General features: G+C 40.5%; 1 protein-coding gene across 1 annotated transcript in view; it reads left to right on the forward strand.

Moving 5' to 3' along the window:
* CADM4 (cell adhesion molecule 4) overlaps positions 1-25767 on the forward strand; it is a 267506-nt gene that overhangs the window by 207168 nt on the left and 34571 nt on the right. Inside the window, exons 2-4 of the mRNA XM_072425906.1 lie at positions 17484-17630; positions 20586-20738; positions 21262-21396. Of these exons, the coding sequence (XP_072282007.1) occupies positions 17484-17630; positions 20586-20738; positions 21262-21396 (435 nt within the window). The remainder of the gene's footprint in view (positions 1-17483; positions 17631-20585; positions 20739-21261; positions 21397-25767) is intronic.

The raw sequence follows: 25767 nt of genomic DNA on the forward strand, positions 1-25767 counted from the left end.
ATGCAGCTAGGCTCAGATGGTAACATTTGTTCCAATTCAAGAAAACAGCTTGACATACCATTGAAATACGTGAGCGTGAAATGTTTTAGCTGTCAAGATATTTGAAGTTCTGTGCAGCCGGACTTGTGATTTAGGGATTACAATGGGAACAGCAATACCCCAGCAACTCCCGGTGGCTGCCCTGGTTCATTGCAAACCAAACTTTTAACCATTTACAACTGGCGGTACTGAACTTCTCTTAACTGACCCCATTTATTACATATGGGAATCTGTGGGTGAGATGTCATATTAGAATCTCATCTCACGGGAGCGTTTAACAAGTGTAACAAGTGTGCGGAAGCGGTAACCACACAGCAATCTCACCACCCGTCTGAACTAAACTTTGGGCACCCTTGTCACAACTTTATTTCTGACCATGCTTTATTCTTCAGCAGTAAAACAATGCAGCCAGGTCCAGGACCCACCCCTACCTGCTGATTGGACGATGCTGCACCTCTGCTCTGGCATACTGAAAGCACACATGCAAAGTAGTGGAACCCTTTCTTTGGGTCACTTTAAATCCATGCTGAGACTTTTTGAGGGCCAAAAAAAAACATGATGGTGCAGGGTCTTCATGTGATGATCATGTCACTAAGACCCCCAGTACGGATCTAATTTTGGGGTCCGTTCCATTTAGCATTGGGTGCCTGATGTGCAGATTTAGGATTTTCTGTCCAGGGGTTGGGGGTGAGTGCTGCAGAATGGCAGAGTTTGAGGTGTTAAGTTATATTTATTAAAATTGAGCTCTAGACAGATATAATAAAAAATGCATGGAATGCAGGTTATAGGATTCAAGTTTTATAATCACACTATACAGCAACATCCAGACAGGCAATGGCAGGGGCAGGACTGGGAGCCAATCAGGTGTCCTGCATGTACATGTGCTGACCGGAAATATAGTGACGGGCAAAAATCAAACTGATGACTTTATTAGTCTGCTGCTCCATCACTGTCCAAATACAGGCTGGGGGTGGGGAGGTGACCTTTCTGTGTTGCCTAAACTCATAAAAGGAAAATCAGGTCTGCTGGTTGTGCTGTCTGGCATAGTTGTGTAAATCCCAGGACTGCCTGCACAGATAAAACAGCACCCCTGGCTGTATATTGACATTTTTCCAGGAGTTCTGCTGTAAATCACCTTTTTATATTCTGCGTCAATCCTGTAAGTTGGCATTTGTACCCTCGTGTCTTGGGTAGCGTACCAATGCGGTGGCTCACATAATGGAGTGAGCAGTACATAGTTAGTATAGTTGAATATACAGTTCTGCCCTTTTCCCGTGGAATGGCCAGGCTCTCGCCATATGTCCAGAGGCCTGTTATTCCTCATTCTGCAGGATCAGCAGCTTGCGTTTAAGCCAAATGAATAAAACGTTGTCATTTGGGTGCAATAAAGCATCCAATCTCATTTCCCTCTCACCTAGACAGTTGTTACAGCTCTACACGTGCTGCGTCTCATCGTGTCTGTTCTGAGACGCTCTATATATCCAACCTCGTAGTGGTCAAGAGTGATAAAGGAAAACTCTGCTCATAAAGGGAACACCAGAAAATTCTCTTTTTGATGGTTGTGCACTGCAGAGATCCTGCATTAAATATTACAGATCACGTCTTGGTAACTGACTGCATTCAGCCAGTAAGAAAGGGGTAAGAAAGGTGAGGGTTATTGCCGTTATGTATGCAGGACCCTATGTATACCCATAGGTATGCAGAACCCCTATGTACACCTTTAGATATGCAGGACCCTTATGTACACCTATAGATTGCAGGACCCTTATGTACACCTATAGATTGCAGGAACCCTATGTACACCTATAGGTATGCAGGAACCCTATGTACACCTAAGGATTGCAGGAAGATTGCAGGAACCCTATGTACACCTATAGGTATGCAGGAACCCTATGTACACCTAAGGATTGCAGGACCCTTATGTACACCTATAGATTGCAGGGCCCTTATGTACACCTATAGATTGCAGGACCCTTATGTACACCTTTAGATATGCAGGACCCTTATGTACACCTATAGATTGCAGGAACCCTATGTACACCTAAGGATTGCAGGACCCTATGTACAGCTCAGTGTTTGCAGAACCCCTATGCACACCTATAGGTATGCAGAACCCCTATGTACACGTATTGGTATGCAGAACCCTTATGTAAACCTTTAAGTATGCAGAACTCTTTTGTACATCTATAGGTATTCAGAACCCTTATGTACACCTACAGATATGCAAGCCCCCTATGTACACCTATATAGATACAGAACCCTTATGTACACCTATAGGTATGCAGGACCCTTATGTACACCTATAGATATGCAGGACCCCTATGTACACCCATAGATATGCAGAACCCCTATGTACACCTATAGATTGCAGGACCCTTATGTACACCTATAGGTATGCAGGAACCCTATGTACACCTAAGGATTGCAGGACCCTTATGTACACCTCAGTGTTTGTAGAACCCCTCTGCACACCTATACGGTAGGTATGCAGAACCCCTATGTACACATATTGGTATGCAGAACCCTTATGTAAACCTATAAGTATGCAGAACTCTTTTGTACACCAATAAGTATGCAGAACCCTTAGATATGCAGAACCCTTATGCACGCCTATAAGTATGCAGGACCCCTATGTACACCCATGGGTATGCAGAACAGCTCTGTACACCCACAGGAGTCTGACATGCCCTGCCCATCTTGCATGGAGCCCCTTATTTTTTTTAAACTTGATAATTGTAGTTCTGACTCACAGGTTTGTGAGTCAGAACTACAATTCTCCAGTTTAATAAACTTGTTCTTCTACACAGGTTTTTCTATCAGGCAATGGCTAGATTTTGCACACCTTTTTTGGGGGGTCACTAGCAATTTTGCTGATTTAAATTCACTTGGGCCCAAACTTCATGTTCTCAAACTAGTTATTAAGATCAAGGTATATCCAAACATTAGTGTTCTGTATTGAATGCAGTCCCATCCCTTCATTGTTTGTATATAATGTATCCTTTTACATCTCTCAGCTCTTCTTTCTTTTGTCCTCCCCTCCTCATTCTCCCTCTGGCCTTCCCTATCTCTCCCATTCTTGCTGCCTGCCAAGCGGTGATAAATCTTATGACATTTTTACACTGACCTTTCTAACTGGCAGCTTTGTGCCCCTTGCCTGTCACTTCCTCACCCCCCCATAGCCGAGCAGAGCCACCCTATTTCCCCCTCCGCCACCCGCTCCCTATACTCCTAATGCTTCCTTCTCTATCCAGAATGTCACCCGCCTCCTGAAAGGTCAGCGCTACTCTATTACCCCCAAAAATCATCTTTGCAGCTTAAAGGTGCCAGTGTGTGCTTTGTAACTGCATTACGAACCAAAGTGGGGGCTTTTACAGGGCCTGAGCTGGGAAGGACTACAAGTCCCAAAATGCCTCACTTACAAGTATATGTGCTCCCTATTATTATTTGCTTCCCTTTGTTGAATAAATCATTGATAGTGCTTTGTTATATCTGTTGTACAAGTAAAAGGAATATATGTTGAACTTCCTCCGCTCTCTGCTTCAGCTGATAGTTATCACTTGCATCAATCTCTGCACTTTCAGCTATTTCTGTCTCACTCCCTAGTAGAGGGTGACAACGCCCTGTACTTGTTCTTCATGTGTGTCCCTGTGTTGTCAGCCTGCCATGGGTGCTTCTGATGGAACTAAAAGTGCAGACATTATCCAGCAAACTAAATATATTTCAGTTAGAATTTCCTATTATTATTAGTTACAGATATCAAAAGATCTGCTAGAAAAATTTTCTATTTTTAAATATAGAGATTTCTGCAGCCATACCAGGTTTGGATAACCCGAATGGAATCTGTGCCCCCACCGCCCACCTAATTGAAGGTTTACTTTAATATCAAGTTTATTTTTCTGCTTCTCTGTATTAGAAGTGTTTTTCTTCTTCACGTATCTCCACCAGTCCTCCACATCAGCACTTAGAACATTATAAAGAGAAATATTTGCCATACTTTCTCTAATGCACGGTATTCTTCGCCTTGGCCTTCCTCCATTACCTTTCAGGTTTTAAAATCCAAATGGTTTAAAAAAACTCATCATCTGTAGAGAATTTGCCCAGTGCCGCACATTCTTCAGGACCCTAATTAACAGAATGGCAGGGGGTGCACGGAGCTGGAGTGATGTGAACTTGGGCCCTGTAGGGCAAACTGGGTGATTTTTCAGAGCCTCCACTGTCCCCTAGGCCCAATTATTGGTATGGCTCCTACTTCATATATGACTAGGGTCCCCACCTTCTTCAGGGGCCCAACTAACTGAATGGGATGCAGATTGCTAGAATGCTGTTCATTTGGGACCCCATTTTGTTCAAAACTGGTCTCAGCCATACCATTACTTGCATAGCACACCTCTATCCTCCAAAACACGTCCCATCTACATCCTCTATACCCATAACTCACCTGGGCATCTTGGCTTATCAGGAACTCGCATAATCCTTTGCTTCTTGCATTCTTCATCTGACCATTAATGAGTCGATATTCCAGAGCACTCCATTCAATTGAACCAACCATAAATCTATTCTTTGAGTATGAAGGGATAAATATTAAAGGATTGGTCAGCTCGGAAGATTTCAATCAATCATACAGGTATCTGAGACCTCTTGATTGATTATTGTCCGATGTTTCGAGCATGCGCACATATGCTCATGTTCATTATTTCAAATATTGATGGAGAAAAAATTTATAGTGTGTGGTAGTACATACGATTTGATTTTCAATATTGATTTGGAACAGATTTCAAACCGATCAAGCTAAAGTCATTTGGCTTACTGCTCATTTTACTTACCCTCCCCCTCAACTGGAATGTCACCCTATCCCTTTAATTACAAGCCCATACGAATTACATCGCCCCTGAGCCTAACTGGATGCAGCCAGTGCCAACATTGCATTCGCTCCTAGGATTGCATCATCTGCAAGAGAGTGATTAAAGGGCTGGGGTGACAACCCAATCTCTAAATCATTGCCCTCCCCAGCAGGCGCTTTCATTTCCTAGGAAAAGGAGAGCATGTGAAGCAAATGAAGTCATTGAAAATGTTTCCCAAGGCCGAAATGGTGAGTCTAACAAATCAACCAAGGTCTGTAAATGGTGATACATAAACTTCAAAGTGGACCTGTCCTTCAATTTCATACTGCATGGGAATAAAGTGGGGGTTGGAAGGATAATGGAATCCCATTGACAACAAAAAGCCCTATGGTTAAAAAAAACTCCAGTAGCCAGCGTTAAAAAAGCCATTGACCTCCAATGAGAGTAACTTTGCCTAGGCTGATGATGTCATGAATCTGCCGCAGACAGGGGAAACATTTCCTTAGTCTCCTCCCCTAGAATGCAACAGTGTAACTTTGCAGAGGCTTCAGCAGGGGCTGACCTAAAAGTACAAAATGGCAAACCAGTTGCTTGATGTCCACCGATTCAACAGATCTAAATGAATATTAATATCTCAGCAGTTCCCTTTGATTCAAAGGGAAACATGGGTACAACCCCTGCAGAATTGTGTGCAATGTATCATTCGATAACCTCATACCCGCTGCTGAGGTTCTCATGGGCAGCAAATCATTTTCCTCTGATAATTTATAGCACTAAACACCAAGTGGCTCAGAGCCTGGATAAACACCATTTGGATAACAAAGAGGCACAAGTCGCTGAAGGACAACAGCATGGGGGACGCAGTCATTTCCTAGTCAACACTCCAATTTGGGAGGCTCATTTGGGTTGCACCCTTTGTAGCAACCAATCAGATTTAAACAAAAGGGATTTAGAAAAGTATTTTTTCAGATTCCTGACTGCTTCTGTAGTTGAGGTTAGTGGGAGATATATATACAAGTGAGTGAATGCCCTATGACAGTATTGGCATAATGATAATGACAGTACTGGGTGGTCACCAGTAACAAAATTGCTTGTGAGCTGTGGCCTCAAGGATGTCCTGTGTGTCTTCCTACTTGAATCTTGGATGTATGCTGTTATCTCTTCCTCTATGCAGGAGCTTCTCGTAATAAAGACCAGACACAGTGCAAGGTGACTGGTCGTGTATCCGCCCACTCCTTAAGTTTTGTGCAGGCAGTTTGTAGTGGGTGGGGCTATCAGGACCCTCCCACAGCTCTGTTCTCTGTATAATCTATAAACAGCTCAGTAATGATGCCACTGCTACTTGTGTCGGCATTTTGGTGCAGACAAAGTGGATTTAAAAAAAGAGTCTTGGCTGACACAGAGGAGGGTCCAATGACCAGGCCATTTGTCACTAGTTGCTCTCATATATTTCTAATAGGTTTTAGTTTTGACCAGTGCAGGGTTAACTGGGAAGCAAAATGGAGGACCTCTTGTCAAGTCAAGGTCAAGCAGTGCTCATTATAATTGGAAGCCAAGAAACTGTTACTGGGCTTAACACTCGCCAATCTAATCTGTTCTTCTACATTGAATGCGTTGTGCGTAGCCATTAAATCCAGGGTGAGCCTTCCATTTCAGACCCCTGAAAACGTCGAGCAGCATCTGCAGAATAACGATGAGTAAGTGTAATTTGCTGCCAGCATAGCATATAGCCGGGCTCACATCCCCATCCCCGAACATAATTGTCTTCCAATTTAGTACAAGACGTTTGCAATGTGGGGGTCAGTCTGATCTTTTTCTTTGTGCAAGGTGGGGGGTCCTCTGCAGGATGTGACCCCCCTGAAGAGATGAAACATTGTCAAGGAGAAGAGTTTCTGATTTGTGGTTTTGTGCGGGAGGGGCCATTGGACAAAGCTGTGTTAGAGCAGAAGACTGGAAAAGCGTAATCACAGGATGTGCAAACTGAATTATATGACATCATCCTTTGTCTGTGCAAGGGAGCTGGGAAAGGGGCAATGGATGAACTACGTGAATAAAGGAAGCTCCAGTTGTGATGAGAAAAAAAATGCAATCCTGTCCAGGGCGATGATGCACATTAGGATTTTAGCTTGCTTTAGCAAACTCTTACCTGCCTTCAGATTCTAAGAAAAGAATTTCTAGTGAGTGCCTAATCATGGAGAGTTCTATATAGAAAGATTTGTAAAATCAGAACTCCCTGCATACCTATAGAGCAATACTGGGTTGTGGTCAGGCCAAAAAGCTAGTGTGCCCCTCCAATGCTTTGTATATGAGCCCACCCTCTGCCTGGTGACATGTCCAATGAGAAATGTATAATTGACTCCAGTTCACCAAAACAGATTCCAATCCCAGTTAACACCAAAGTCAACTGAATGTGTTTATAGCCCACATTGGGATTTTTACTCATCTCAAAAAGCTAATTGTTCATTTTGGTCACCTATATGTCCACCTCTCAGGCCAGCCTTCTGCAGACCCTGTAAGTTTTTTTGACATGCCGAGTTCCTAAACCTAGCAACTAAATACAAAGGTTTGCCCTCGAAATCACATGACCATGACCCAGTTTTTGAATAAATATTGCACCCCTTGGATCCCTGTTGGCCCTTTATCACCAAAGATAGGATGATGACTGCAGTAAACCTAAGGAAGGTGTTGGGGTGCCTAAAACTCAGAAGAAGTAGTTCTTAGGGGTTATAACAGGAGCAACCTGGCAGAAGAGTACAGAATTATTGGGAGAACATGTCTCTTTGCTTTAAAGTTTTGAAATCATGTTACAAAGTAACCTCACACAGCTAGTATTTATTATGTGATCTGTCAGTTCAGTCTAGGAACCATTATCACAAATTCATGTAACTACCCATCTTGATGTAATTTTAGTTAAACTGCCCTGTGGGCCTCCATAGCCCTCATCAGAGATATTTCTTGAACCTGTCCTGTGTTTTCTTTCTTCCAAGTCAAAACTCCAATGTCCGAGGGCTATCATCATCCAACTGTCAGCCCAGGGCTTCAACCATTCTCTTACCTTCAGGTTTAGCACAAGTTTTTCTCACATCTTCCATGTTCCTCCAACCAGTAGACTTGGAACATTATACTTAACCATTCCACTTCCTGTTTGTCAGCTACCATCTTGAGCTGCACCCTAAAGACTCATGATATTTAACTTTGTGAAACTTTATGAGCCATTGTATTTTGGTCCTTGGTGGTTTTCTTAAACAGACATGTTCATCAAGTGATGCGGTGCCAGTTCAGTAGCCTTCAACCCTAAAAAAGTTAAAAAAAATGGTAGCCCCGTCTTTTTATTCTCGTATGTTCCTCTAGAGCAGTGGTGTCAAAAATTAAAAACGAGGGCCAAAATTAAAAACTCGCTGGCCAACCTTGAAATTTATTGAAAAAATTTAGGAAATTTTTCCATTCTTATTAGATATAAACCCTTTTCATATGGAAACAAAGAGGTTTTGCTGCACATTCGTCCTGGAACAAGCTTATAATGGAGAAGGAGGCATTGCATTTTTTTTTTCATTTTATTTAAGAAAAAATCTAATGCCTCTTTCTCTGATTGTAGAGTTAAATTTCAATAGTAACCTTTTTGAACAGACTAACAATAATAATAACAATATTCTTCTATGAAAATCCAACCATTCAAGTCCATGCCTTGGAGTAGCAAGAAAAAGTACAGCTGAAGGGGAGCGCTTGAAATGTCAGGCTTGGCCAATGTGGAGCTAAATCTTATGAGTGGCCCACCGCTGAAACTCCCTCTTCATTTAAATAGCACTGCTACTAAAATTCCCGGCATTATTTGCGTCTCTAAAACAGTCCAATGCGGGGCCACGCATAGGCAGAGGGCCCGCTGGTCTATGGAGTGGTGCTGGGAATTGTAGTAGCAGTGCTATTTCAATGCAGCGGCGGGCCAGCTGCAGTTCATATTTAGGATTCCTTTAGGGGCCAAAAAAGGACATTTGGATTTGGCCCCCAGGCCAGAGTTTGACACCCCCTGCTGTAGAGCATAAGTGTTGGGAAATCAAAGTGTTGCCCATAGCATCAAATCCAAATCTCTTCTATTTTCAGGCACAAAGTAAATGTAAGGTAGCACCTAAATGGCTGTTCTGGACAGCATCTCAATTTTTCTATGATCCATGGGCCACTTGGCATTCCAGGAGGAGGTTTCGCTGCAGAACGAGGTTCAGTTACTGTCATTTAAAGAACAATTGCTCTGCGATATTTAAACTCCTACAGAAGCTTAATTTCCATTCCGCCACATGCAGCACTTAAAAAGCATTTAGCTGCCGATTCTGTCATCAGATTATGTCAGGAGCACAGAACAGCCCCGAGATTCCCTAGGTCAGCCTATTTATGCCAGTGTGGCAGAGCAGAAAAAAAAAAGAAATAAACAATAATAACAAGCGGGTTAACAGGAAAATGTGTAATGGAAGCCAAAAATAATGGAAACCAGATATATGCTTCATGTTAACTGCATTCATTCCAGATATAAATTACATCTCATCACAGTACTTCCCCTGACAATGTCTTTAGCCTCAATTTTACTTACAGAAAGACAACTACCAATGGGTCTGATTCATTAAAGCTATCCAAGGCTGGAGAAGATAGACTGTCAAGGGGAACCTGGGTGATCCAGCAAATCTGAAATAATAAATGAAACGTCTTAAAAGGAAAAATGGAAATGGAAAAAAAAGATCTCTTGGTACATCCTCATAAGCAATGCAATAGATTTAAAAGTGCAAATGTTGACTTTTACCTAGAAGTCAATGTCTGATCTGCCCAGCTACTGTTCCTTCAAGGTAATGGGTAACCAAGGGTTCCATGAATAGTCAAAGAAGGAGGCGGGTCAGCCCATGACTTTTTCAAAGAAAGTCGAAGGTGGCTACATTGCATTCAATATTATTATTTTTATTGCTTTTATAATATTATATTGTTTGTATCACTTTAAACTGGACCCACTAATGCATTGTCCCTTTTACATTTTATCTGCCTTTTCAACATTTTCTCCCTGACACAGAAATTATGCTGTTAATGCCACCCCATATATCATCAAACAAAGTATGTAATGTCCTCAATGAGTATCGTTTGACCTAGATATTAGCAGGGAAGTGCACATTGCCTTTCAGATGGTGCCAAGTTTTCCCAGTTCTGTCTGCAGAACCAGCAAAATCCATGCAATTGGGGAGATGGTGAACATATGCCGTTGTATATGCAGATTGTATCATGTGCTCAGCTCGTAGTATTAAACAAGCACAACGTTAACTCTACTCGTCACGGCCTCTAAAAAGCTTTCATTTCAAGTTCTCATTTAACGCTAATTGTATTAATTATAATCAGCAGGAGGACTGTCTTCTTCAATGTAAAAATCTGCACCTGACCACTATTAAAACAGAGGATTCCCTTCTTCCACGGCTTGTTAGACTCAATAATGTCTTTAGAACTCAAAGGGATAAAACTTAGACAGCGTCCGCTTTTGTGGGGTTTTTCAAATGTTTAAATCAATGTAAAAGCACTAAGGGGCTTGTTTTGATGATTCGTGTGGTTCTTTTGAAGTGGAGAGGAAAACTGCCCAATGGGAACACAGGTATCCATAAAAATCTGACAAAGCATCCAACCCTTTGCTCTGCTTTGAATGAGAAACATATAAATAAAGAAAAATGCCTAAAATTAGATTGGGCACTATGAAAAGGCATGCTGTGGATATCTAGTCCTGATTCTTATGAAGCTCTCTGGTATCGGGTGTATTCCTGGCCATCCAGGTATTGCATGAAGGCCCTTTAAATGAAAATGAAACAATGTAATGATGTATCCTCCAGCCTTTGTCCCAGCTAGACAATCACGAAGCATTTTCATAATGCATAATGACTCGTTTGAAGATTACTCATTGTGAAATCCATACCACCTTGATCTTCTTTGCCCCATTGTTCATAGTGTTAGGTCGAGGACCACAGGAAGCCAATCTGAAATAGATATGGTTTCTGAATAGAGACAGGAAAATGGGAAATTGAGGGACTTTGTTTCTGCAGCATTAACATAAAACGCTGTAATAACTTAGTAGGTCAGGCCCTGGAGGGATTAACTTTGAAGTAAGAGATTCCCCCCGGGATTTGCACAGATGTCGCCTAAATATTGTCAGTAAAATTTACCCACAGGTCTCTCTGCCGGGCCAGCTAGTTTGTCAAACCTGGTTATGTATGCAGGAGGTAAAATATCCCAGATTATACGCACAGTTGAGCCTACCTCAGGTTACGCTGCCAGGAAATTTTCTAGAAAATATAATTCCGAGGATTCATTATTTTGTGATTAAATAGAAAGGCTATTTGTCTCCTTCTAGTGCCAGGTCATGATGTGGAACAAAGTTATGAAATGCTCGTAGCTTGTATAGACAAGGATAGGATGTTGAAGGATAGGTCCATTTATAATCATTTATTTTTGGATGATTCTTAAAGGAATAAACTTTCTGTAAAACCTTAAAGATTTCTGTTGGAAAGCGTCCTTAATCTGAGGCACCATAGTAAGGATTGTGGCTTCAATAAGGGTCACAAACGTCTCAGCCTAGTAGCAATTAGCCTTTCTCTTTTCTTGCACTGTCCTGAGATGGTCATGGAGGCCATCATAGTTTTCGTCAATGGTAGATACAGAGAGCAGTAGGACTCTTTAATGGCCAAGCCTGCCAGGGTGTAGGCACAGTCTAATGAGAGTCCACTTCCAAACAGTATTCCATTGGATAGACCCTGTTGTCATTTAGGACCCATTCTGGTAACTAATTGGTCACAACTAAAAACATCACGAGCAACCATTGCTTAGATGAGCAAATAAAGTATTTAATGGAGAGTATGCACCCAATACTGGAAGCAATAGGTAGATATAGGAGAACTTGTGCAGTTGGTAACTTGATTTTACTTTACTTTATTAACTACACCATAAGGGCCCCAGGAATCCTGAAGGTACACCAAAGCTTCTAGAGACCTGAGCTGTGAACTTGAGATATGAGAAACTTTATTACCTTGAGCAAGCTGGTAGATGAAGGCTTAGGCTGATGTTAACCCAAAAAATAAAATATGATCCATCCTGATTGATTGGTAATATCTGTCAATTTAGCTTTGCATTTGAAGAACCTAACTAGTCCAGTATACGGCCTGAAAACCCATAACTTAGAATGAAATGCATACTGTATATACTTAAAGCCCACCTGAGTTTTTAGTTCATATTTTTTAGAAAGTAACCACAACCAGAATAAAAAAGGATGTCGACTGCTAGCATGCTATGGAGAAGGACCTTTTTGTGTGGAAATAAAGGTATTTCTGACATTCACTTCAGAGTCAGAGCTCAAGCTTCCCAATCTACAGAGAGCCTTTCGGGGGCAAAGTAATGGGTTCACATAGCTTTACACCCTCCAGAAATACATATTTTTGTTCCTTTACTCTGCCACCACTTGGTTGGGCACACTTGGGTTGTGAAGGGAAAAGCAAGATACTTCCAAGTATCATAAAGCATGTGACCCACCCTTACCAGCATTGGTGGGTAATTACTAGCTCCCTGTTCTCATATTGGTGAGCTATATGGCCCGTAAGCCCTATTTAGGCTTCCAATGGGTCCACTTCCTTTGTCCATCACCTTTAAATGATGAAAGCACAGATTCACGTTAATATTCCAGCACACATTCTTACTGGTAACAGTAAGACATTTTGAAAATGTCAGTAGTGAACACAATATAACTATATTGCAAGAGAGGCAAATTTAGGGAGGTTTATTTATTACCCATGAGCCACCTCTGCAGACGGTTTTTACAGATGTCTCTCGTACATGTTGGCTTGCAGTCTACACAAAATAAAAAATCCCGTCTGCGGTATCTCTGCACCTTGACTGATTAAGATGTTTTGTGGGCGTCAGGAGGGTAGAATGAGAGGTTCTAATTCACTCTAATTATAATGTGCAAGGTGATCTAGCTGCTGCACCATGCTCGTGGGCTGCATTATTAACCCCATTGTCGGGTGGCTGGTTTTGGTCACACTTGTAACGAGGGAGCTCTTTCATAATCCACATCATATAATGGGATGTGTTGAGAAGGCTGCCTGCCTGTCACTTTGCTTCACTTTTTTTGAGGGTCGAGCAAAACTTCAGCCTAAATCTCTTGGCTAATGATCTGTGTCAGTGTAAAGACCTTGGTTAACAAGCTCCTTCCGTCTGACACTGCTCTGGCAGAAAACTCTCACAAATGTCAAAGAAACTCTTGGCGTTAAGGCCTGGTTATATCTGGAGCTGTGTTCTTTATCTGCTGCAGTCTCGTCATTTTGTGTCTGTTCCATTCACTGTCATAGTATGTCACCCTCTTATCCCCTCACGTCTATTCTTACCCCATGCACCTTGTCTCACATTAGGATTTCTTTCTCTCTTTTCTAAAGTAATGTTTGTTCCTGCATAAAGTTATCCAAAGGAACCTTCAGAGACAGCTGTTACCTCTGAGTTAACACTAGACATACCCAGCAGATCATTTTTGATGGAGGAGCCTTTCAGTCTTGGTAAATATTTTTCATCGGATTGCTATTGATTCCTCCTGGCTCCCCGGAGTTGAGGCCAGAGCCAGGGTTGTCTGGAAGCTCTTCTTTATGATAAAAAAGTATTCCTAGGTGACCCATACATGAGTGCTTTTGCAGCAGCTGTTTCAGTAAAGAAATGTTTGAGCGTCGGAATGTGCCTTTGTATCCGTTAATTTTTTTATGTTTGACTGATTTAGAAAAACAAAACACGGCCTAATGTGATAACTTTTTTTGTGTAACAAAGAGAATCAACTGGTATTTTGCAACACATATAATTATGTATGCAGTTGGCATATTTTGCCATCTCCATGATGACATGATTTGTCCAGATTGGGCTACAGAAACTTGGGTGGCCTCAACCCTATTGAATAGATGAGTCTGCTTTGGAGATCCACCATGGCCGAATATGATAACCATTCCTGGGCTTTGTGGATAATCAACGTGAATGCAACACAAATAACTTTGCATGGCATTTTCATACCTTCATCAGTCTATAATGACATTGTTTGACCAGATTGGCCTGTAGAAAGTTGAGTGGCCCCAACCCTATTGAACACCTTTGAAATGAATTTGGTTTGGAAACACAACAAAATATGAAAACCATTTATAGGCCTTGTGAAAAAAAAAAGAAAGAAATGGGTTTGGTTTCTTTGGGATTAATCTGGTTGGCTTGGTTGAAGATTAGGTCTTCTCCTCCAAATCAGTATCTGATGTCACGAACGCTCCTTTGAGTGAATGGGCTCAAATTTCTGTGGACACACCTGAAAGTCCTGTGCAAAACACCCAACACCCTACTAAAACCTGTACTTTAGGCATGGGCTGCTTAATAAAGTCATATGAATGTGATGGTCAGGATTCCATAAATTTCTGGCTGTGTATACGGTTTGTCTTAAAAAAAAATTGGAATGCTTTAATGTGGGTATATAACTATCATATCATATAAATTATCGTTATCATTTGATATTATTCGATATTTGCAAAGGCATAGCTTTGCTATAATTACTTTTTGAAGAGTACAGAACGGTATAATAGTTCTTAAGGACCTTAACCACAAATCTCGCCCTTTCTTAATGTTACCTGCAGAGCCTTTTATACGATAAATAATTGGTGGCCTTCTCTCTTCACGGGTTAGAAGAACACATTTGTCTCCTCCACCGTATAAATTAGCATATTTAAAAAAGTTTCCTTTTATACTTCTCTACCATTAAATAAAAATAATTACGAGCTGTTTGTTGTAACTGAGCTTCCTCGTTTCATTGATTTAATTTAAAAACTGCCTTTTGGCCTGCTGTAAAGAACTGATACGTTGCATCTCTTTATGAGTTGAATTGCTTGATGTGCTGAGGTTTTTTTTTTTTAGCATCCCCCTCTTTATGTTTCTTCGTGCATCTCTCAGTATAAGCTGGCTTGAAGAATGATGACTAGGTAGCCAAAAAATGGGTCACTTTCCTGTCTTAACTTTCATTCTGGATTCACACAGATGAATTTTCCCATTGATCAACCACTCATGGATCTCAAAAATTGGGCAGAGACAGTTGTATGGATTAGATGTTGAATGTATAACTAGACCTCTCATCCTAGTATTTATCTTTTTATTTGGGATGGATGGGTAAAAGATCGGACCCTTTCTCCAGTTTTTATTCAATTCCTGCTGGGGATTCACCATCTTTATTAGTTCTGGTGACCATTGTTGCTAGGACAAAAGAAATGTGAGAAAATTCACATTTTTTCAGCTGTCACCAGAAAAGGAGAGTTTTTTTCCAGTGGGGCCACTGTCCTGGTGATATCTAAAATTAGTGGTCCCGTTCACTATGAGGGCATAACCCCTTACTTCCTGTTTAACCACTGGGAACGGGGATATAAAGTAAAGGGAAGGGTAAAAACTATGGATCTAACTAAGGTTCTAATTTTATTCTTTCGGCTTTAGATGCTTCATTCGTACACAGTTGTACAGATTCCTCTCTTCTACTGCTTACTCTGATTTTGCTATACAATTGGAGCTTCTTACAATGAGCCTGATTTATTAAACTTACTTATTACACTTTCATTAGTGAAGCTGGGTGATCCAGCAAACCTGAAATTAATCTGGTTTAAGATTTAAAACATTTGCTAGCAAGTAGCAAATTACTTTCAAGAAATCTATTCCAGGTTTTGCTGGATCACCCAGCTTCACTGATGAAAGTGTATCCTCTCCAGCCTTGGAGAGCTTTAATAAATCAGGCCCATTGACGAGTCAGATAGAACTACCTCTGTCCTTCCCAGCCTGCCTGTCCTTGGCCCACCCTTTTAGATTCCACTTTTTGTATTTGGTGTCACATGGGTATTGCCTAGGGCAGTCAACATTTTGATGAGGGGGCAAAAAAAAAAGAACCAGGGAAGGCTAATTAAAAGCCGATTTATCGTCAGATTTACATCCTTTGATTGCCTTGAGCTTTCCTTTTGGATCTGTTGGTATTAAATCTCACCATATTAGGTTGCAACTGTTTGTCAGAAGTTTGAGAAAGTGGAAAAATTTTATATCTGGCCGGGAGCAGTTGTATAACTACGGTGTTTGTAAAAAACAAATGTAGATGGGCTCATATTCATTATTATTTGGCTGTTTATTCGGAGGACGGACGAATCGCTGAGAGCGCCCGGTTGTAATAGATTCTATAACAAATGGGGACATGCGGCTAGCCACAGGCTGACCATCAGATTGATAATCTACAATGGAATTGCTTTTTAAATTATTTGTTGAATTTTGGGCCATTCTTACCTCTGTACTGAAAGTGTTATCAAAGCCTTTGGCATGTGCTGACCCAGCAATAATAACAGCTGCTAGAAATGGACTTACAGCATGTCTTGTATTTGTGTCTTTATTTTTCTCAGATTTCTTTAGGTAACCAGACTCAGACTTTATATAAATTTTTACTTGACTCAGTGATTCAGACATCTCTATTTTCCCAACCCAGAAACTCAAAATTTCATTTTAAATAAGCGAAATATATTCCCATTTTTTCCCTACCCATCTTTTGTCTTTTGAAACTGTCACTACTTCCCACCACTACATATCTCCCATCCTATTGTGTGTTAATACCCCCACCTACTAGATTGTAAGCTCTTTGGGGCAGGGTCCTCTCCTCCAGTGTCACTGTCTGTATTTGTTTGTCATTTGCAACCCCTATTTAATGTACAGCGCTGCGTAATATGTTGGCGCTATATAAATCCTGTTTAATAATAACAATCCAGTTGAAAAGAAAAGGCCTGACACTGCCACCATACTGAGGTATTCTCCCCAGAAGAAGCCGTAGGCAGGTAACAGCCCCTGTATTATGACCCAGCTTTTCAGTAACCACGTAAAAACAGCCATGGTTTCTGAAAAGTGCTGGGCGGTACTCCCAGCTAAAAGGGGCCGGGGAGAACACTGCTGTAGACAAACACCTTTGCTTTCTGTGTTGAAGCAATGCTCCCTCCACCGCTCTTTCTAATCAGCATGAAGGACAAGGTTGCTGTTGACATACTGGGAGACCACTACAGCCAGACAAAGTACAAGAAGTCTTTCTGCAGCATTCTAGTAAGGAACTAGACCATCAGACCATGGACCATAAACAAAATTTGCAAGCCTTCTGCTTTAAATAAACTCAACTGGGTTGGTGAAAAAGGGGGTTATGGCTCCTTTTAAGTAAAAAATGTACCTCCGAAGTCTACGACGCATACTCGCCTAATAGAGTCCTGGCTGTGGATCTTTTGATTTGCATTTATATGAAGAGCCTGCTGACTATTCCAGAATAAGACATTGAATGACATTCAAACTGAAGGGACCCTTGATGACCCAAGTGCAGCTCTTAAATGACAGCAAGATAAAGAAAAAAAATGATAATTTCCAGATTTGCCTAAAAGGGGCACTTATGTGAGAAGTAGGGTTGTTATGTCCTGCTTAATGCTACTATGCCACTATGATTTTGCTGTCAGTTGAGGCTTCTTTAATTACTAACCACTGTGTTTTATAATACAAACTGTTGTCACTTTGTCACTAGTTCCTTTTGTCTTTCAGCATTCTGCCAGGAAGTGCAAGCCGAGAATGTCACAGTAATAGAAGGAGGCACTGCCGAGATTACCTGTAAGTTACACCAGTATGACGGCTCTATCGTGGTGATCCAGAATCCTGCCAGGCAAACCCTCTTCTTCAATGGTACACGTGGTGAGTGTTGTGTTATTCAAGCTTGTCATACTACTATTCCTGTATCATTCAATTTGAGTCATCCTTTCCTTTTTTATTTATGGTTAGAATGCAGAGGATATTTACCTGTTTACTATGACTGGTGTTCTATGTGCAGTCCAAAACATAATGTCAGACCCGTTCAGAAAAGTGGTGCAAAGGGCAATCATGGCATGTAGAGTACAGTAACTCACAACAGCCAATACCTTTTTACCATTCATCAATTTGAATAATGGAAATGCACTTGCTATGTGCTGCTGGGGGGACTTTGTAATGCCTAATAAAAAAATGTGAATCTGATAAAGGGTAACAAAACAAAAAATAGAATGATGTTTGGATATGAACTTGGAAATATTTCAGAGGTACAAAAACAACCTTCACTGCAGGCGATCCTTACCAAGAAATCCTATTGATTAGCCTAACCAGTTGGTGTACAGCCAAGTAGAATTCTGATATAGTTTAAGGCTATGACCAATGGCTAAGGCTGTGCCTTGCCATCATGCTGTAGAGAATGACCTTTACACTGTATATGGAAGCAATGGTTTCTCTGTAAAGATCTGAAGTCTCCTAAGAATTGATGAAGGCGTAGAATTGACTTTGTAGGCAAGCAGATTTGTTCTCATTCAGCCAAATAAGCATTTGAGGTCAGGTAAGGATCTTGGGCCGGCTTTGCAATCTATGTTACAGTTCATGTTAAAGGGATTCAGTAGGGTTAAGGTCGGGGATCTTTGCAGGACACTCAAGTTCCCTTACACCAAATTATACAAACCATGTCCCTATGGAGTTGGTTTTGTGCACAGGGACCTAAACATGCTTGAACAGAGGGCCTTCTACATATAATAAAATGTTGTAGCCTTAACAGTAGCTTAAGTGTTGGCCATAGAATGAGGGGGTGAATGTCAGGTGTCCACTAATCATTGTCAGTAGGTTACATTTGAGAATGGAAATTTGGAAATATCGTGCCAGTTATTCCAGTGTTTCTCAACCAGGGTTCCTTCAGAGATTGCTAGGGGTTCCTTGAGCCATGGGCAGTTTATGCCTCTCAGGTCAATTCAACTGACACTAATGATTCTTTTGGCTATCTGTAAGGGTGAATGTTCTCCCAATGGCCAGCACTGTAAGAGGCATTCTTTTCATTGACCACCATGCTAATACACTGTGAACTGTGCATAGAGTAGTCATAGCGGGGGATCCCCAAGACCTGAAAAGGTAGAGAAGGGCCGAGTTAATCTGTCATTAGCCGCAGTACAGTGCTATGTAGTAAATTTTGCTACAGAATAGCGTAGCCGACCAACTGCTTTAGTTCTACATCCAAGAATCCCATCTTGCAGCAGGTTGGTGGAGCTTGCAGAGCATTAATTATCTGCTTAAATAGCTTTAAAGCTTTATGTATTGTTATAAAATAAGCTTGCATGAGGTCTGTGTCACGGGGACAACAATTCAAACACTCCTTTCAGTGTGTGTACCTTTTGTGAGAAGCCTTCATCTACCTCACTCATTAAGGATTTTATAACTGGAGGAAGAAGGAAGAGGAGATGACGGCGAGAAGAGACTGGGGGGAAGTTAAACGTTACAGTTGAACATAATGATACCACCTCCCTTGTGCGATTCAGGCGCTCTGTTCCACTTCTAATTTTATCCAGACATCTGCAGTTTCAATTCAAAGGCAGCATGTAACTTCAGCAGCAAACAGACCAGCGGAGGAGGAAAGGAAGGTCTCGCTTATGAGGAAAAGCTTCCTCTCCATTTATGATTATTATTACTCATTATCACTTTCATAGACTGCAGAGAGCACAGAGTATTCAGATTGTGTACAAATGTGTATAATGTGTACATTAGAAAATCCTTAGACAATCCACTACCGTATTTACCCTTATTACATTGTAGGGCAGAAATTCTCTTCAATGAAGTTTAAAAAATTGAAGGCAGAAACTGATTGACTGCTTAAAATGTATTGGCAAAAAGGTACCTGCTTGTAAAAGGGTGGAAAAAAAAACATGTGGTTATGGGACCCCAATAAGGAGATTTTCCTTTTGCTTCTGTCCCAGTGACTATTCTATAACAAAAAGTAGTAAGAATTCTGGAATTGTTCAATTGTCACCAAAACAGAGAAAATCCTCCAGTAAGGACACCTACTCTGGTGGCATCACTCCACTTTGTGGTTCCTTTTGTGTCTCTAGGAGAGGAAATGAGCAAAAACTTCATCTCCTTACAGGACACACACAGCAAAAAAGACTGAGGGGCGTTTTAACAGTTCCCCACATTTGGTCTGTAGTCGGTGGTAAGCCTTGACAAGTAGCCTTGGCCATCTAACTGGGCTCAGAGATTTGGGGAAATCTATCAGTTCTGACCTCTTCTAGCACACCTTTAACACTTTGTACAATTTGGTACCAAATTGGTGTAAATTTTATTATTACATCTAATATTTATAATGAAATATTATTAAAAAAGTGGGGATGGGTGTTTTGGATATTATTGGACTATATTATTCCCATGACCTTGTTTGGATTGGCTGAATCAGCACATGCAAATTAATTTCTGGATTGCCTTTATTAAATTCTTCAAATCTGCTGGTGATTTGACAGGTTGCAAATTGATTTGGCTGTGTATAGTCATTGCTATCCATGGAGACAGCCAAATGGGACCAACTTCTATTTCCCAAGCATTGTTCTTCTGAAACCAGTTATTATTGGACTGCGCATGTATTGGCCCCATATTTGAAGGCTCATTTTACATTATTGTTTGGTTTAATCTAAAATCTCCTTGCTAACGTGTGCGTAAATTAGCACCCCTGTGTTTGATGGCTCTGGCTAAGACTCTGGCCAAGGTTCTTATTGGATAAGCTCCATGGGAACCTGAAAAAATATTATATTAGCATTACCCATATTAACTCTGGCTTCATTAATAATTTATTTTTCTTGTCACCTTTTTTTACAGCTTTGAGAGATGAACGGTTTCAGCTAGTAGACTTCACACCAAAACTGGTCAAGATCCACTTGTCCAATGCTAAATTGGAGGATGAAGGTGGCTATTTCTGCCAGTTGTACACGGAAGACACACACCACCAAATTGCCACTCTCACTGTACTTGGTAAGCAAATTAACCTCACCCAGAATCTTTCCTACCATGGTAGGTGGACTTTTCCTCAGGTGGTGCCCTCTAGGGATAGGGTGGAGAAAGTAACTTTTTGGCTCATTAGCTGCTTTTTGGATTTTTTAGTAGCTGATGTAGGTGGTCAATAAAAATACAATCGGGGCATGCAGATTATCTGTAAAATTCAGAAATTACTAACAGGAGGAATGGATTATCAATAAAGCTTAAAGTAAATTATCAGTACACAGAGGATAAGCTTTTTTAAGCCGTAAAGGGCCATATTAGATATTTTGTATGTTTTTTTAATTATTACTTTGTTATTTTTCTGTTTCCCAAAGATTTAAAAGTATGGCTTTTGGCCAGAAGTCAATATAGGTGGGCTGAGAATTGACCAAGGGCATCAATAACTGTAACAGGTCTCCTTTGTGAAACTATATACTAATTGAATAAACTGTATTCTTGCACCTGCAGTTTTTTATTGGATCTTTGATAAACTAATAGGTAATATTGTTTTTAACAGTTCCTCCAGAAAACCCAATAGTAGAAGTGAAAGAGCAAGCGGTGGAAGGAGGCCAGGTGGAACTTATCTGCTCAGCTCCTCGAACAAAACCTGAAGCCACACTACGCTGGTACCGAGAACGCAGGGAGCTCAAAGGTGAGAGAATTTACTTATGTTAAATTAAAGCATATATCTTCCTATTTTAAGCTTGAAGTATATCAAAATCCAAAAAAGGCAAAGTAACATTTCATAACATTGCATTTATTTGTGATAAATAATTCATAAAGACGGTTGTATTGGTATCATATCTTAAACTTGCCGAATATGGTGTCATCCTCCAGTTGCTGCAGCCTTGGTCAGATCCTTGTATAGCATTTTATAAAGATATTTCAATGAGTTATTAGCTTTGAGCTTAGCCAAAAGATAGGTCGGGCTCCATTGTGGCCCTACAACATGACATTGGACTAATATTTCCACTCTAGAATGGAGAGAATACATCCAAATACCAGCACACTACCCCAGAAAGGTTAGGTGACATTATTGTAACAACCTAAAAATTGCAATTCAGATTTTTACAGAATACTAATTTCAGACCCATCCTCTTTAAGACATTTTAAACATCCAAAACTCGTTGAGGTTTATATACTGTGGGACCGCGTTTTGCAGTCCTGATCATTTGTAGCATTTCAAAGAGATGTGTAAATCTCCATTTAATATTTCTAATGGCAAAACCTAAAAACAAGTGCCAAACCCTACAACTTATTACACAATGTTACTAATATGCTGCCAACAAGTACCCATAATCCAAATCAAGATATATATATATATATATATATTTATACACTACTTGTGAACACCCAACCATGTCACACGAGTTTGTTGGTCATCTCATTCCAGTCTGGGAATGCGTTCAGTGATATGTTGAAGTGGGTCTGTAGGAACTCGTGCCCTTTCTGCCAAAAAGACATTGGTGAAGTCAAGAACTGAAACTGGATGGGAAGATCTGGGTCTCAATAAGCATTCAAATTAATCTCAAAGGTCCTTATTAAGATTGAAGTCCAAGGCTCTATGTGGGCCACACACAAAAGTTCCTCCACACCAAAATGCCTTTGTCCTAAATTGTTGGCACCAAACTAGAGAAGCACAATTGTTTAAAATATCATTGTATGTTGTGGACTTAACAGTACCCTTTACTGGAAACACCTGACCTCAGTATTTAGGTGGGTTTTATATATACCATTGGCCATATAGTGTATACACACAATTACCAGTCATTGCTTTGGGGAAACATGGCATCATTCCTATAAACAAGCTTAGAGCATTTCAGCAACTGTTTTACAAGTTTTGTTTACAATCTTTCCAGAATATGATTTCCTCATTCCTCAATTTCTGTCTTGTACAGTAATTGGTTTCAAAAGTTGTGGAACATTATTGTTTGTACCAAAAAAATTGGCTTTCTGGATCCTCCAGTGGTTTTGCCTTTGTTACTTCACGCTGTAACAAACAAGAGGATTGTACTGGAGTACTAGCGACTTGGAACCATATTTGCTTCAAAGAGGCCGCATGAGAATAATTTTAGGGGAAAACTAATAAGTGAGGTGATTTCTCCTGTTTCTGGGACTTTTTCTTGGCAGCCATTTTGTACTTCTAAGAAGGATCTCTCCCTCAGGGAAAAGTGAGAATTTGTTGAAGTTGCACGGAGAAGAGTACAAGCTCTCGTCTTATGATAAGAATTGTATCCAGAACACATTGTGGCTGCAGGGTGATTGAAACGGCAGAGAGATGCAGAGAGAAATATAAAGAGAGTTCTAGCAGATAAGAACGTGGCAGTGATGTGTAGAGAACGGCTAAATGCGGCTATAAATAGGGAGATATACAGGGAGTCTGTGCCGCTGTGATATGGAGAGAGATAATGAAAGAGAAGATGGAGGAAAGAGATACCAACAGAGACACACGCCACAATCTCTACTTTACCAAACACATGGAATGTTTTATGCCAGATCCGAGCCAACAGAAACTTTCCGGAACCAATGCTAATCCTCAAGGAATCAAAAAACAAAATCAGCTTTTAAAGTGTTGCTTTTTTAAAGTGATGCTGACTTTCAAAAAGCACAAAAAAGTTTTCTTTTGAACTATTAAACCACCCTCAGATCTGATCATATTTATAAAACCAAAGTCTTTACAATTTAAGGTAAAATTGGGTAAATAAGTTATAATTCTTTCTGTAAATCTATCACCATTGCTACAATACTGAATTTATGTCTATCTATCTTCGCTATATGACCAAACGTATGTGGACACCATTTCAAATTTCAGGGGTTTTTCTAGTAAAGGCCACTGTTAAGGCTACAGCTTACAAAGATGTTTCATAGAATTGCGTGTTTTTGACCCTATGGTGACAGTTTGGGGAGTCTTGTATTGTTCCAGTAAGACTGTGTCCCTATGAGCAAAGCCAGGTCAAATGGTTTGATGAGTTTGGAGTGGAGGAACATGAGTTTTCTAAATGGCATATTTCTTACCATAAAGGAAACCTGTCTTGAGGGGACTGCCATTGATGACATCCTGGCTGTCATCCTATTCTTCTACCCTTTGAACCACTGACTTGTAAAGAATGCAGATCGAGAAAGTTAGAACAACTTAGCTCCTCATATACCTAAACCCTAGGCATTGGTTGTCTGGTTTTTGGTAACACAACCAAAATCCAAACTCTGATTCTCCCCAATCATGTGAAGTTGGATCAGTAAAGGATAATGGATGGGATTTAATTACTTTTCGTTTCAAAAGACTGATGAGCCAAAATATTTAAACCACCAGCCCAATATTGTGCGGGTATACTTTGTGCTAACACGAAGTATACCTGGTATGAACTCCGCAAGACCTCCAAAGGTGTCCTGTGGTATCTGGCACCAAGACGTTACCAGAATACCCTTTCTGTTACCTTGTCTTTGCTGGCCTTTTCTTATTTTTTTAAAAAAAAAAAACTAAATCAATTAAGATTTACGCCAAGATTTGTACAGGTAGCCTGGATACAGGCCAACCTCAGGGTCAGAGAACATTTTTTGACTGGAAATGGGCATCCTGCAGCCATTTCTTTTACAGGTAAACAGTGCACACAGACCAGCTAAATCATCACACCAGGTCATCGTTTTAATTGCCTCATGGTCCAAGTTTGACACATGTATGTACAGTATAAGTTCTTTAAAAAGTGGACAGGGCTTTGCATGGGTTCTTTGACTCATGGGTTCTTTGAGTCCTCATCTTTGAAGCCCCATACCGCTGCAATGCACTGTGGAAGTTTCTCCTTTTCTTTAATGGCCTACGTTAAGTTTTTCATGAATTTGTGCTATTGTAACTCTGGCACTGGGTCAAGGGGCCTAAACATCAGACCCACATCAGCTAGTCTTGGGCACCCATGACCCTGTCCCTAATTACCAGTTGTCCTTCCTTGGACTAAATTTGGTAGGTAATAATTAGTGCTTCTTGGGAAAACCCAACAGGATCCACCATTTTGGAAATGCTGTGACTATGTCATCTAACCATTGAGATTGGGCCCTTGATAGTCACTCAGATCCTAATGCTTGGTCATTTTTCCTTCTTCAACACGTAACCTTCAAGAATTGACTGTTCACTTCCAGCTGAATAAATCCAACCCCTATAACAATATAATCAATGTTATTCACTTCATCCATCAGTGGTTTTTCCATTTTGTCTAATCGGTGTAGATTCTCCTTGCCAGTAAATTCGTAGGTGTTTTTTATTTTTTTAATCAAAAGAGCTGTAGGATTTCCAAAACCACTGGAGTTACATTATGCTATTTCGATATGAAGAAATGAGCACTTTTTTTTTACTTTAAAACCTTCCTAGCAGTGAACGTTCTTACATTTTAAAAAGCCCTTTTGTTGGGGTGCGGTGTTTACGATCAATGCAAAGTTCTATTGCTGTTTGTTTAGGAGAGAGGGTCATGACTGTGTAAAAACCACTTGGAGCCAGGGCGCAATCAAAACAGGAAAAAAAAATCCAGCCTCGCTCAGACGTAGAGCTTTATAAATACCGCAAACACAAAAAATGAAAAAAACAAAGAAATGAGAGCACTTGCAGCTTCTGGGCAACAAAAAGGTCATGTATACTGGCAAAAATGTTAATAATTAATCTTCCAGTGTAAAATGGCCACTTCCTGTGGAGCTGGCTGGTTGCTCATGTTTATGTATTATGCATCTGTTTATTTCAGTGGCAATCCTAAATTTAACCCAGTAGTAGAGTGAGATTTGACCTGTCTGACTGGATTAATTATTTCTTGTCAAAAGAAAATTAAGATTTGTGCCAAGATGTGTTCAGGCAGCCTGGAGACGGGCCAATCTCAAGGTCAGAGAACCTTTTTTGACTGGAAATTGCTCACCGGAATGTGCAATATAAACACCTCCGTACGAGATTGCCTTTTTGTTTATGTATGTGGTGGAAAATGAAAGATATAACTGTTGATTTCACGCTGCAGAGCATTGTGGGTGACTCAATGCCGGTAGGCCTATC

This window comes from Pyxicephalus adspersus, chromosome 11 (genome assembly GCF_032062135.1).
Source record: "Pyxicephalus adspersus chromosome 11, UCB_Pads_2.0, whole genome shotgun sequence".
Lineage (NCBI taxonomy): Eukaryota > Metazoa > Chordata > Amphibia > Anura > Pyxicephalidae > Pyxicephalus > Pyxicephalus adspersus.